The sequence below is a fragment of the Mobula birostris genome, chromosome 2, assembly GCF_030028105.1.
Source record: "Mobula birostris isolate sMobBir1 chromosome 2, sMobBir1.hap1, whole genome shotgun sequence".
NCBI lineage: Eukaryota > Metazoa > Chordata > Chondrichthyes > Myliobatiformes > Myliobatidae > Mobula > Mobula birostris.
The window spans coordinates 42,133,180-42,146,670 of NC_092371.1; the positions used below are offsets into that span (position 1 = coordinate 42,133,180).

Sequence of the window (13,491 nt, forward strand, 5' to 3'; positions counted from 1 at the left end):
CTCCCACAGCCTCAGTAATTAACATTCACCTTTTGTAATTCCAAACTCCGGTTTAACTTGGACCGTTTCCTCCGTCTAATAATGTCCTAGTCTTCATTGTCTTGAGGGAAGTATTAAACATTAAAAAGCAAATAAATTGAATTGTGATTGATTAAAAGCAGTAAGGGAGGAAAGACAGAATCTATTTATCAGGTTTCACCCCTCCAAGGCTGCAGAAGTGATGCTAACAAGCATTATGCTGATGTTCAAAAGGCTGGAAAGAATAAATTGAGGCACATTTATTTAAGTTATTGGAATTCAATCTGAGAAACATAAACCATTTATCCAGAGAATAATCAGTTACAGTCAGCATGGATTTGTTAAGGGAAGAGTCTAATTGATTTTTTTTTTGAGGTAGCAAGAATGAGTAACAATGGCAGTGCATTTGATGTACTCTATATGGATTTTAGCACAGCATTTTACAATGCAAAATGAAGCAGTACGACTGGTGAATAGAAGGCGGTTTAGGGCATTAAAAGTTACGGACAGAAGACAGTGAAAAGGGTTGAGAATGATAATAAAATCAGCCATGATGGAATGGTGGAGCAGACTCAATGGCCCAAATGGCTTATCCTGCTTCTGTCTTATGAATCCATGTATTAGCCAATCTCTATATTATCTGGTTATTTCCAAATATGCAAAAATTTGAATTCAAAAGTTCTGAAGATTTAAAGTTTCCATGGCCTTATCAACTTTGAACTTGGGAGACATCTGTGCAGCTGGTTTTAATTATTCCATAGTTGGTAGTCATGCATTCTGGTGTCCTTATTAAAGCTTTGAAATTATCTGAACTCTGCTCCTGCCCACATTTGTTACTTATTTAAAAAAAAAATTAAATTAAACTTACCTCTGCTGCAGGGTTATGTAACTGGATAGGAGAATTAATTTAATAATGATTTTTGAAAATTTATTATTTTTTTTAAATTTAGAGATATGGCACGGAACAGTTTCTTCCCTCTCAAAAAGCTGTGCTGCCCTGCAACCCACCTACCTTAGTTTAATCACAGGACAATTTACAATGACCAATCAACCTACTAATCTTTGGACTGTGGGAGGAAACTGAAGCACACATGGGAAGAATGTACAAACTTCCTTAGAGGGCCCCAGAATTGAACTTGGAAGCCCCGAACTGTAACAATATTGAGCTAACTGCTACACCAACATGGCAGTTTACTGTGTTAGAAAACCAAATATGGGACAGCACAGTGTTCATGGAATGGGGCCTCCACTTCAGTGCCAGAGGTCCAAGTTCAATCATAACTTTAGGTGTTGCATTCCTTCTCTGTGCTCTTACAGGTTTACTCTGGGTGCTCCAGTTTCATTCTACATACAACAAAAATCAGGCAGGCTGGTAGGTTAATTAACCACAATAAATTGTTTCTTATGAAAAGGTGAGTGGTAGAAGCTTGGGGTGGTTGATAGGGCTATAGAGAAGAGATTAACTTTATTCATAATTGCATCAAAACATTCAGTGAAATACATCATTTGTGTCAATGTCCAACACATTCCTAGGATATGCTGGAGGTAGTATTTAAGGGTTGCCATGTTTCCAATACCAGCATAGCATGCCCACAACTTACTAACTCTAATTTGTATGTCTTTATAATGTGGGAGGAAACTGGAGCACCTGGAGGAAACCCACATGCAGTTGCAGAAAGAATATACAAACTCCTTACAGGCAGTGGTGGGAAATGAACACCAATCATCTCATCCCTAACACTGTACAGTGTTACAGCGACCTTTATGTTATTACGCCAGGAGAATAAAATGATGCAAGATGAGCGCATGTGGATGGTTGACCTGTGCAGACTTGGTGGGCCGAAGGGCTGGTTTCCAGGCCAAATCTTACAAATGCAATTTTGTAAAAGTCCAAAATTTTACAACTGGAAAAAAAAGAAAAAGTCAAACTGCATGAATTTAAACTAAATTATTTTGACAACAAGAACTCTTAACATCTTGCTTATTTTATCATGCAGGTGAAAAAGGTCGTTTAGCCTATGAGGCAGCTGACCAACTTTGGTATGAAGGACTGAAGCAAAACTCAACCACTCAAATTACTATTCTCTGAACATTGAATTTTTAAACCTTGTTAATATACATTGTTTAATAACTGTGCTTACTTAGTGATTATATTGTATAAAGATTTTATTAAGTGGTTATTCACCAAGGTCCAGAATATTAATGTGCAAGAAAATGGCTATATTTAGATCACATGAAAAAGCTGGACTTGCTTTTACTATTGATCAAATGTGCAAATATTCTGTAGACTACCTAACTCTTAGATTCTTTAATAAATGTTTGAAGTATTTGGAACAAACCATCATTTTGTAACCACAGTTGCATTAAGTAAAACCATAATGACAGGTGTTACCAGACTCCCTTGCTGGTTGCAAATTATTCAGTTAAAACACTTTTGAAGGGCACAAAATGACTAGAGCATGTCATTGTACTGACATGGATGGTTTTACGGTGTTGGCTGAGTGCATGTCCACACTGCAAGGATCCAACAAAAATCAGCTGCAGTTTACAATCCAAACGTGGAGATCTTTACATTTTCAGTTAGAAAAATGAAAAAAGGAAGTGAAAAAGAACCACAGACCAAACATGTAGCATTGTATGAATCCATTAGGATTCAAATCTACTTATAAATATAATTTTTCACCCACATCCTTCGAGTTTGTTATTCAACTCTAGATTGAGAAATGAGGTTTAGGCCTTATATCTTGGTCTAGCAGCCAACAATGCCACAGTATATTCTGAAAAAACTAACTTCCTTGCCTGAACGGCCTTTCAAAACTGCTTTGATTTGTATCAAGACCTGTATATAAATTTGATATTTTTTATGCAGAATTTGATTAACATTAATTATCCTTTATGCAGTTACAATAAAGGTTTAGGAGACTCAAACATATCAAAAGATTTGCAAAATTTGAAGGCAATAAAATTTCATTGTGACATTTTGAACATTGCAGTTAAGCTTCAAATTTCTTAAACTGTTAATCTTATGTTTAATCTTATTGTAGATATTTTTCTTCCCCTCTCTCCATCCCATATAAATAGCAGTGGTAGGCAGGATCAAAATATTTATTTTTTTTTAAATATCTGGAAGATCTTGATTCTTACATGACTTACGATTTTAAGTTATACCTAGAAGTTAAAAGTTATACCTGTCCTGTAATCTCACCTACCATATTTACAGTTTTTCTAAAACTATTGAACTAATAGAAACTATGACATCATGGATTTAAATTGTTGACTCTTAAAAATAAATCCTAGTAATTAGTTTAATCTCTTAACAGAACAATGAGGTGAAGATTAAAAACGCGAACATGAGAAAATCTGCCGATGCTGGAAATTCAAGCAACACACATAAACGTTGCTGGTGAATGCAGGCGGCCAGGCAGCATCTCTGGGAAGAGGTACAGTTGACGTTTTGGGCCAAGACCCTTCGTCAGGACCAATCCTTCGTTAGTCCTGACGAAGGGTCTCGGCCCAAAACGTTGACTGTACTGCTTCCTAGAGATGCTGCCTGGCCTGCTGTGTTCACCAGCAACATTTATGTGTGTTGCTTGAGGTGAAGATTAGCTGGTTTTGCTCAGTTTTTCCTTTGTGCTCACAAATATGATAAGATGAGATGCTTGAGTTCCTTCGATGGCAAACTGATTTTCTAAACCACATTTAGTAACGGAAGAATTTCAACATTAATTTTCACATTTTAACAGATTTTTCCTACATCAAGTTTCTTACAAATTAAAACTGAGTGCACATGCACAAAAGAACACCAACTACCTCCCATAACATCCTGCCAACACATTTTAAAGCAACTATTTGGCTTAACACAGATCAGTTTTTGTTTTGAGGCCAAATATTCACTGGTCTTGTGGATGAAAGCATTTCTTTAATTCACCAATTAAAAGTTTTGATGTTAAATGATAATCCAAAGAGAACATGTTGTGACAAGAAAAAAAATATTCGATATTCTCCACACGAATTGAAAAAAATTGACAAAATTACAGCACATGAGCTGAAGTCAATAGCATCCACATCCATAAGGAAAGGTGAGGCATTCACTTGATTGCTTTTAACTGCCCTTTAGTTGAGCTGTCTATGACATGTCTCATTTCAGTGCATCTCAAAGACACCATAATCTAGTCTCAATTGAGATAGTAAGACATGAAACACAAGCCCGAAACGTTGACTGTACTTTTTTCCATAGATGCTGCCTGGCCTGCTGAGTCCCTCCAGTATTTTGTGTGTGTTACACTAATTTTATTTAGTGGTTAAGCAGACATGGGGCAAAAATATTAAACTGAAGGAAGATGCTGTATTAAATGAAATAGCTGCTCAAATTCTTAAATATTCAAGTTTCACCAGCAATTGAAATCTGACTGCTTAAACCTTGAGTTAATGGTTAATTTATCTGTAAGTTCGACTAAAATTGGAATTTTCCTGAGGCAGAGGTTGTATGGCACTCAGTTTTTCTTAATCTGCTCCAGCCTGCTGGGTACATCCTAAGAATTTGCATTTAATACATTGCACAAATCAGATTAATGTGCTGGTAACTGCCTTCATGCTATTTCAAATAATCTTTTAGACACATTTTCTTAGTCCTTCACAGCTCTCCTCTCCATTACTAACATCTGATTTGTATTTCACCCTTTCCCCAGTTCTGACATATGGTCACAGCCCCAAAATACTGATCCATTTCTCCTTGCACAGATGCTGCCTGACCAGTTGTTAAAAATTATTTTCTGCTTCATTTCAGGTTTTCAACATCTGAATCAATTATTTTTTTTTAAAACAGTTTGAACAAACAGAAGGCAACTTTGCACAGTTTATTTCAGATGAGGTAGCAATCAGGACGTAGTGGCTGTTTAAGTGGACACTGATGAAGACATGGTAACTGGTGGAAAACGATGCAATTGTTATTTTGACAAATTTGCTCAATTATTTACCAGAAGAATACAAACTTTTTACAATTTTTGATTTAAAATTGGATAACAGTGAAGAAAATCATTAGCAAAAAACAACACACCCAAAATCAGCTTTATTTTGGATTGCATTAAGATTGGCTGACCTGACCATGATTCTAAACTTGCAACCATAGGTTTTGAGATTTGCATATGAATATCAAACATCAGGAGAAAACAAGCGATTTACTTTCAAATTGGTTTTATTTTGAAATTCTGATTTATGGTGCACTTGTAAGCCAGCTTGTAAAATTGAAAATAGTTCTGCAAAAGTCTGAGTGCTTGAAAGCCCCAGACTCTGCTTCTTAGATAAATGGTTTAACAATATAAAACCGTAGAAAATCATAATACATGCAAGAACAGCTAATGCTGCCTAGAAAATAGCAACACAGTTATTCTTAGTCTACAAGATACTATACAAAAAGTAAAATACACAAAGCCGTTTACTATTTGTGACAAGAAAGCTAAAAAATGTGAAAACAGTTAAGTAGGAACATGTTAAAAACATGTAAGAACAAGTAGGAACACCAGCTCAAGTAAAAAAAAAATCAGTATATCTCAACTTTTTTTTTTAAAAAGATTCAGGTACAGAAAAGTGCAACATTTAACTCCCAAGTGCATTACCTGTAATTTACAAACTAAAAATGGTGCACAGTTTGCATTTCATAATCCTCAGAGTAAATCATTTTGGATTGTATGTCGTTTGACAGTGCACTTAGGAGGAAACATTCAATGATCAAACTTTTGTTTTACTGAATTGTTTGAAGTTATGCTGTTGATAAACACTTAGTGCAAGCAATTAATTTGTAATTTTAAATTAAAACCTAGAATTCAATGGAAATTTTATAAAAACAAACTGTGTGCTCCAGATTCACACATCAAAAATGAGTTGGCATTCTAAATAAAATTTTGTACATATTTGGTCCAAAAGTATTCAATAAAAACAAAATAATTCCAGTCAAGTCAGACACATCCCTGAAATTTATGGAAACTAGCGTGATCCTATAGAATTTGTAGCTAACCATTAAAAAAAATATCACATTTCTGGGAAGACAACAAGAGAAAAAAAAAAGTATTTGCAGCCATCTGCTCCTACCAAAAGGGTTCTTAATACCATTGGTCATGAGAACTGTTTTATCTTTAAGGCCATACAAATAAAATACTGAACAGATTTTCCCTTAACAAAGCCATTAAAAAAATAGAAAATAAAATCTAATTATATATTATGAATAAAAAACACCATAGGCAACACTCATAAATGAAAGCTATCCAATATTGTTGTTACTGTTAACTTGAACTAGTTACATTTACCAGACGTATCAGAAATATAGCCACATATGCTTTCCAAGCTTTAAGGCATACAAGTCACCTCTACTTTGAGCACACTAATTTTCCACTGGAAACTATGTGGATGTGGAGCAAGCAACAAAAAATTACATTCCACACTAAAAATATATTTGTTGCAAAACTACTACTTGATTAGATTGATGCCACTTCACAGGAAAGGCAAATTGAAATTAATCTTCTAAAGACCAACTAAACTGGCAAGAATAAAATAAAATGTGTGGAATACAATAAAAAGTGAGGAAATTGTTTCCATTCATCTGAAAATCTCATGGAATTTAGATTAGATTATCACATTAATTACACTGAGGTACCTATCACACTAATAAAGGAATGCTGATGCATGATTTTATAATATAGCATCGACAATATTCACCTCACAGAAGTGGTGGCCCCACTGAATTTAAAAAAAAACACTGATCACCAAACTAAAGGCAACATACATTTCATACTCATTTTTCTGATCAATTCCCATTATTTCAGATTTTAGTACCAATAGAAAAGTGGCTAGGAACTACTCAGACTACAAAGCCCATCTCTGAATCCTCTCTTTTTGAACTAGAAGCATAGTACAAGGAGCAACAAATTTGGGAACTTGTATACTATATAGTATATACTGTACATATTACATTAACACAAGATACTCTATATACTATATTATATCCTGATACCAAATGGGTCTAAAAGCTATATTGTGCACTATACTTCCATTCCAAATGTAAATACAACATAGCTAAAACACTTCTGAACAACTGATGTTCACCAGGTTTTGTTCTGTAGAAGACTTGCACTTTATTAATGGTCCTCAATCTGTTAATAATACCAGAATGTGCAAGGTGTTTAATACCACAATCTACTTATCTGTTCAATTATTTTATTGGTATGACCATCTTTAACAAGAGCCAAGGAGAATTTTAATTAAGGCATATAGCAGAGCAGCTTAATAGTTTGTTTACATTAAAGCGACCATTTAGCAGTGTGTCATTTCAAAGGTATACCAAATCATGTTTTTGAATGTTACTGTACATACACAAAACATTATACATGGGTATTTTAAGTTTAAAATTCTGCAATACAGGGTTCATTCACTGCTCACTTCTTGTACATTGAACTGGAGTGGTAATATTTCAGCACTGAGGGATTCAGATTGAAATAAAGCCAACTGAAATATTACCACAATGCCTCAGGCAAAAGCTTGGGAATGTAAACAACAGAAGAAATCAGATTTAAGGGTTTTATTTCTGAAATCACTGCATTAAGAAATTTACCTCCAAGGTTCCCTCTAGGCTTGTAGCAATATGGTCTGCACAAGTCAAAAAGTGAGATGTGAACATGCCCACTGGTCAATTTAGGAATGCCTGAACTATACATTATGTATTTGAAATGTGACAAACATCTCAATTACACTAATACGCATGTCATGGTGGATTCAAATACTCTAGCTTTTATACAAACATCCACCATGGCAATCAAACACAAAATTAACTTTTCAGTGTCTGTCTCATAACCACTGGCATCATTACCAACCAGAATAACCATGCAATTAATATTCAGCATATGCTGCTCATGTTCACAGTAGTAATTAAGATGCACATCTTTCATCTTCCAAGCGATTTCATATTTACTTTAATGATGGTACTGGAATCTACATGCATTCAGTCAGAATGGTGTTCAATGTCCAACTGCCACAAACAATGGACATCCAGACCATTGACAATTATTCAACAAAGCAATTCTATAGCTTACACACTCTTAATTTTCTATTATAATATATTATGTTTCCCCATATTTTGATATACATGATCCAAAAATGGTTAATTTTTATATTTTCTCAAGACAACAGAACTATATATTGACTACTTACAGTTTTCCCTCAGATTAAGTACTGGGACCCTGTATTTCACGGGGCAGGTGGAGCTCAGCTTCCAGTACTGATATGAGGTATATCATTTGACTTTTCTATGAGCCCTTGATACAAAGCTCCGATTAAAAATGCTATCTTTCAATACACTGGTTTAAAAAAAAAACGTGAAATGCAGCTATACCTGTTACAAATAAATATGGAGTGAAAAAACGCTTGTGTTGCAGACTTGATGGTCTAAGTTTTGTGTGGCACTGCTGTAAAAAATGCTGGTGGAAATGTTTTGCATTTTGTTGTATTACACCTCCCTACTTTCTGGTAGCTGAATAAGACTAGAAGCCGGTTAATTTAATTTGCTTTCAAATGCTTTGAGCAAGCAATATTGCAAGTTTAATAGAAAATGGTTAATAGACACAGTTGATAAGGACCATTTGCTAGAATACCCTGAGCAGTGGTGGAAGCCTCTTAGCAGAACTGTTCTGACAGAAGTAACAAGTAATGTCACAATTTTGCTGAGATAAATGCAATTTTGTAGCAGGCAAATCCAAACATGGTATAAAAAAATATACTTTTTAACTATTGCAGTGTATCTGTAAAGAATGCAGAAGTTTAACACAAATGCTACATTTTATTTTCCAAGAATATAATATTGGACATTTTTCCCCCAATTGAACCAATGACAATTACCATTAACATTGCAATTATGAAATAAGTATACTGGGCTGAAGAATGCCTTCTGAATACACCTCTGAAGTGAACATCAAAAGAACTCAAAGTACACCACCACCCAGCTGGTCCTACACAGACACACATAAAAACACACACGCAAACACCCTAACCCATTTTATTTGGCATTTCTACTGCTTTCTCCTGAATATTCAAGGCCCTGAGATTTGAATGTTTTTCTCCTGGGACCAAGGGATTATAACAAACCCTAGTGCATCATCATCTTATCCTTATAAGCTCCAGTCTTATAAATTGTTTGCTTCTTAAGACATGGACACTTTTGCTTTTTGAAACAAGATTTACTGTATAATACATTATCCTCTAGAGTAGTTGTCAATGGAAGCATGCCCTATAGCAGAAGTAAGCCCCAGCTGTCAGAGCAGCAAGTACACATACATTAACCATAAAAGGTTTCCAATGTAACGATGAATGCTCTTCCTTCACCACTTCCTCATCCTTTTCACTTTTTTGTAGATTATCCTGTTCATTTGTCTGTATGGGCATAGATGCATTCTCTCCAATGTGCCTCTTACGAAGTTCTGGTTCTGAACTGTAAAGCAAAAAAGGCATCATTACTGCAACTAACACACAGATTATAGAACATACACAGTCCCTCTGGCCCATGATGTCCTGCTGAACCTTTATCCATCAAGTTCAGCTGCTATTTTGAATCCAATTTATTATCACTGTATCTCAGGAAATTTGTTGTTTTGCAGAAACAGTAAAATACAAAGATATAAAATTACTATGAATTACGAAACAGCCCATCCACTTTCTAGCTCACACTTCAATACCCATTAACACCTGCATCCTTGTCATGATTACTTATATACTTATATAAGAAAAACATCTACCTTTCTATCTTTTCAATTCACACCATCCTGGGGCACAAATGTGTTTTCAGGTCAAGCAATGATTCACTTGGAACTTTTCAAAGTTTGTACATCAGCTTCCCTCTCTGGACTATCTGCGTAATCAAGGACCCCACTCACCGTGGACATTCTCTCTTCTCTCCTTTCCTACTGGGCAGGAGCTACAAAAGCCTGAAAGCACATACAACCAGGCTCAAGGACAGCTTCTATTCATTGTTATTAGACTTTTAAAAAAGTTCCCTAGTATGACAAGTTGGACCACTGCTCTACATACCATCATTAACATCTGGAGAAGGATGCTTATGTGAGAATGCTGTTCTTGGACTACAGTTCAGCATTCAACACCATAGTTCCATCCACAACACCACAGTTCCATCGACAAGAAGCTCAGAGACCTTGGCCTTGACCCTGCCTTGTGCAGTTGTATCCTGGACTTCCTGTCAGATCACCAGCAGGTGGTAAGAGTGGGCTCCCTCACCTCTGCCCCTTTTAATCTCAATAAAGGAGCCCCTCAGGGCTATGTACTAAGTCCCCTCCTTTACTCCCTGTATACCCATGACTGTGTCACCACCCACAGCTGTAATCTGCTAATTAAATTTGCCAACAACACTACATTGATTGGCCTTATCTCAAAATAATGAGGTGGCCAACAGGGAAGAAATCATCTCTCTAACACAGAGGTGTCAAGAAAACAATCCCTTCCTCAATGTCACAAAAACAAAGGAGCTAGTTGTGGATTACAGGAGGAATTGAGACAGTAAACAGCTTTTAGTTCCTCGGCATCCACATTACCAAGGACCTCACGTGGTCTGTACACACCAGCTGTGTGGTGAAAAAGGCACAACAGCACCTCTTTCACCTCAGACAGTTGAGGAAATTTGGTACGAGTCCCCAAATCCTAAGAACTTTCTACAGGGGCACAATTGAGAGCATCCTAACTGGCTGCATCACTGCCTGGTATGGGAACTGTACCTCTCTTAATTGCAGAACTCTGCAGAGTGTGGTGCAGACAGCCCAGCACATCTGTAGTTGTGAACTTCCCATGATTCAGGAGAATTACAAGGACAGATGTGTAAAAAGGGCCCATAGGATCACTGGGGTCCTGAGTCACCCCAACCACAATCTATTCCAGCTGCTACCATCTGGGAAATGGTACTGCAGCATAAAAGCCAGGACCAACAGGCTCCAGGACAGCTTCTTCCACCATGCCATCAGACTGATTAACTCACGCTGATTTGCGTGTACTCTGTATTACATGACTGTTCTACTTATTATAAATGACTATGATTGCACATTGCACATTTAGACAAAGACGTAACAAAGATTTTTACTCATGTATGTGAAGTATGTAAGAAATGCAGTCAATTCAATTTAAACCTCACAATCCACCTTGTGATCTTGCACCTTTGTTACCTGCACTGCACTTTCTCTTTAGCTGTTACACTTTATTCTGCATTGTTACTGCTTTACTTGTTCTCCCTCAATGCACTGTGTAATGATCTGATCTGTCTGAACTGCATGCAAGACAAGCTTTTCACTATCTCCGTACATATGACAATAATAAATCAATTCCAATCACACACAGTGGATGTGATGTTGCTTCTTCTGCACTATAGTCAAAAGTGGGTGACTATTTCAAATAACACTTCTGTTCAAGCAACACACATAAAAGTTGCTGGTGAACGCAGCAGGCCAGGCAGCATCTCTAGGAAGAGGTGCAGTCGACGTTTCAGGCCGAGACCCTTCGTCAGGACTAACTGAAGGAAGAGCTAGTAAGAGATTTGGAAGTGGGAGGGGGAGGGGGAGATCCAAAATGATAGGAGAAGACAGGAGGGGGAGGGATGGAGCCAAGAGCTGGACAGGTGATTGGCAAAAGGGATACGAGAGGATCATGAGACAGGAGGTCCGGGAAGAAAGACAAGGGGGGGGGGGGACCCAGAGGATGAGCAAGGGGTAGATTCAGAGGGACAGAGGGAGAAAAAGGAGAGTGAGAGAAAGAATGTGTGCATAAAAATAAGTAACAGATGGGGTACGAGGGGGAGGTGGGGCATTAGCGGAAGTTAGAGAAGTCGATGTTCATGCCATCAGGTTGGAGGCTACCCAGACGGAATATAAGGTGTTGTTCCTCTAACCTGAGTGTGGCTTCATCTTTACAGTAGAGGAGGCCGTGGATAGACATGTCAGAATGGGAATGGGATGTGGAATTAAAATGTGTGGCCACTGGGAGATCCTGCTTTCTCTGGCGGACAGAGCGTAGGTGTTCAGCAAAGCGGTCTCCCAGTCTGCGTTGGGTCTTGCCAATATATAAAAGGCCACATCGGGAGCACCGGACGCAGTACATCACCTCAGCCGACTCACAGGTGAAGTGTTGCCTCACCTGGAAGGACTGTTTGGGGCCCTGAATGGTGGTAAGGGACGAAGTGTAAGGGCATGTGTAGCACTTGTTCCGCTTACACGGATAAGTGCCAGGAAGAAGATTAGTGGGGAGGGATGGGGGGGACGAATGGACAAGGGAGTCGCGTAGGGAGCGATCCCTGCAGAATGCAGAGAAGGGGGGGGGAGGGAAAGATGTGCTTAGTGGTGGGATCCCGTTGGAGGTGGCGGAATTTACGGAGAATAATACGTTGGACCCGGAGGCTGGTGGGATGGTAGGTGAGGACCAGGGGAACCGTATTCCTAGTGGGGTGGCGGAAGGATGGAGTGAGAGCAGATGTACGTGAAATGGGGGAGATGCGTTTAAGAGCAGAGTTGATAGTGGAGGAAGGGGAGCCCCTTTCTTTAAAAAAGGAAGACATCTCCCTCGTCCTAGAATGAAAAGCCTCATCCTGAGAGCAGATGCGGCAGAGACGGAGGAATTGTGAGAAGGGGATGGCATTTTTGCAAGAGACAGGGTGAGAAGAGGAATAGTCCAGATAGCTGTGAGAGTCAGTAGGCTTATAGTAGACATCAGTGGATAAGCTGTCTCCAGAGACAGAGACAGAAAGATCTAGAAAGGGGAGGGAGGTGTCGGAAATGCACCAGGTAAACTTGAGGGCAGGGTGAAAGTTGGAGGCAAAGTTAATAAAGTCAACGAGCTCTGCATGCGTGCAGGAAGCAGCGCCAATGCAGTCGTCGATGTAGCGAAGGAAAAGTGAGGGACAGATACCAGGATAGGCATGGAACATAGATTGTTCCATGAAGCCAACAAAAAGGCAGGCATAGCTAGGACCCATACAGGTGCCCATAGCTACACCTTTAGTTTGGAGGAAGTGGGAGGAGTCAAAGGAGAAATTATTAAGAGTAAGGACTAATTCTGTTAGACGGAGCAGAGTGGTGGTAGAGGGGAACTGATTAGGTCTGGGATCCAAAAAGAAGCGTAGAGCTTTGAGACCTTCCTGATGGGGGATGGAAGTATATAAGGACTGGACATCCATGGTGAAAATAAAGCAGTGGGGGCCAGGGAACTTAAAATCATCGAAAAGTTTAAGAGCGTGAGAAGTGTCACGAACATAGGTAGGAAGGGATTGAACAAAGGGGGATAAAACCGCGTTGAGGTATGCAGAAACGAGTTCGGTGGGGCAGGAGCAAGCTGAGACAATAGGTCGGCCAGGACAGGCAGGTTTGTGGATTCTGTTCAGTCTGCAAAGGTAACCCCTAACTTCCAGTTGCCTTTCCACTTGATTTTTCCACACCACTCAGA

The 13,491-nt window shown here is 38.4% G+C and overlaps 2 protein-coding genes across 7 annotated transcripts in view; one reads left to right on the top strand and one right to left on the bottom strand.

Annotated features, from left to right (window-relative positions):
* The window catches only part of ripor3 (RIPOR family member 3), a 193,766-nt gene extending 190,770 nt beyond the window's left edge, over window positions 1–2,996 (top strand). For all 6 annotated transcript variants that reach the window (XM_072239973.1, XM_072240012.1, XM_072239980.1 and 3 more), the window contains one exon: window positions 2,016–2,996. In XM_072239973.1, coding sequence (XP_072096074.1) covers window positions 2,016–2,107 — 92 coding nt within the window. In that variant the 3' untranslated portion in view covers window positions 2,108–2,996. The remainder of the gene's footprint in view (window positions 1–2,015) is intronic.
* A 2,053-nt stretch (window positions 2,997–5,049) lies between these two features.
* Window positions 5,050–13,491, bottom strand: part of LOC140186124 (tyrosine-protein phosphatase non-receptor type 1-like) — a 99,921-nt gene continuing 91,479 nt past the window's right edge. The window contains exon 9 of the mRNA XM_072240030.1: window positions 5,050–9,490. Within this exon, the coding sequence (XP_072096131.1) occupies window positions 9,274–9,490 (217 nt within the window). The 3' untranslated portion in view covers window positions 5,050–9,273. The remainder of the gene's footprint in view (window positions 9,491–13,491) is intronic.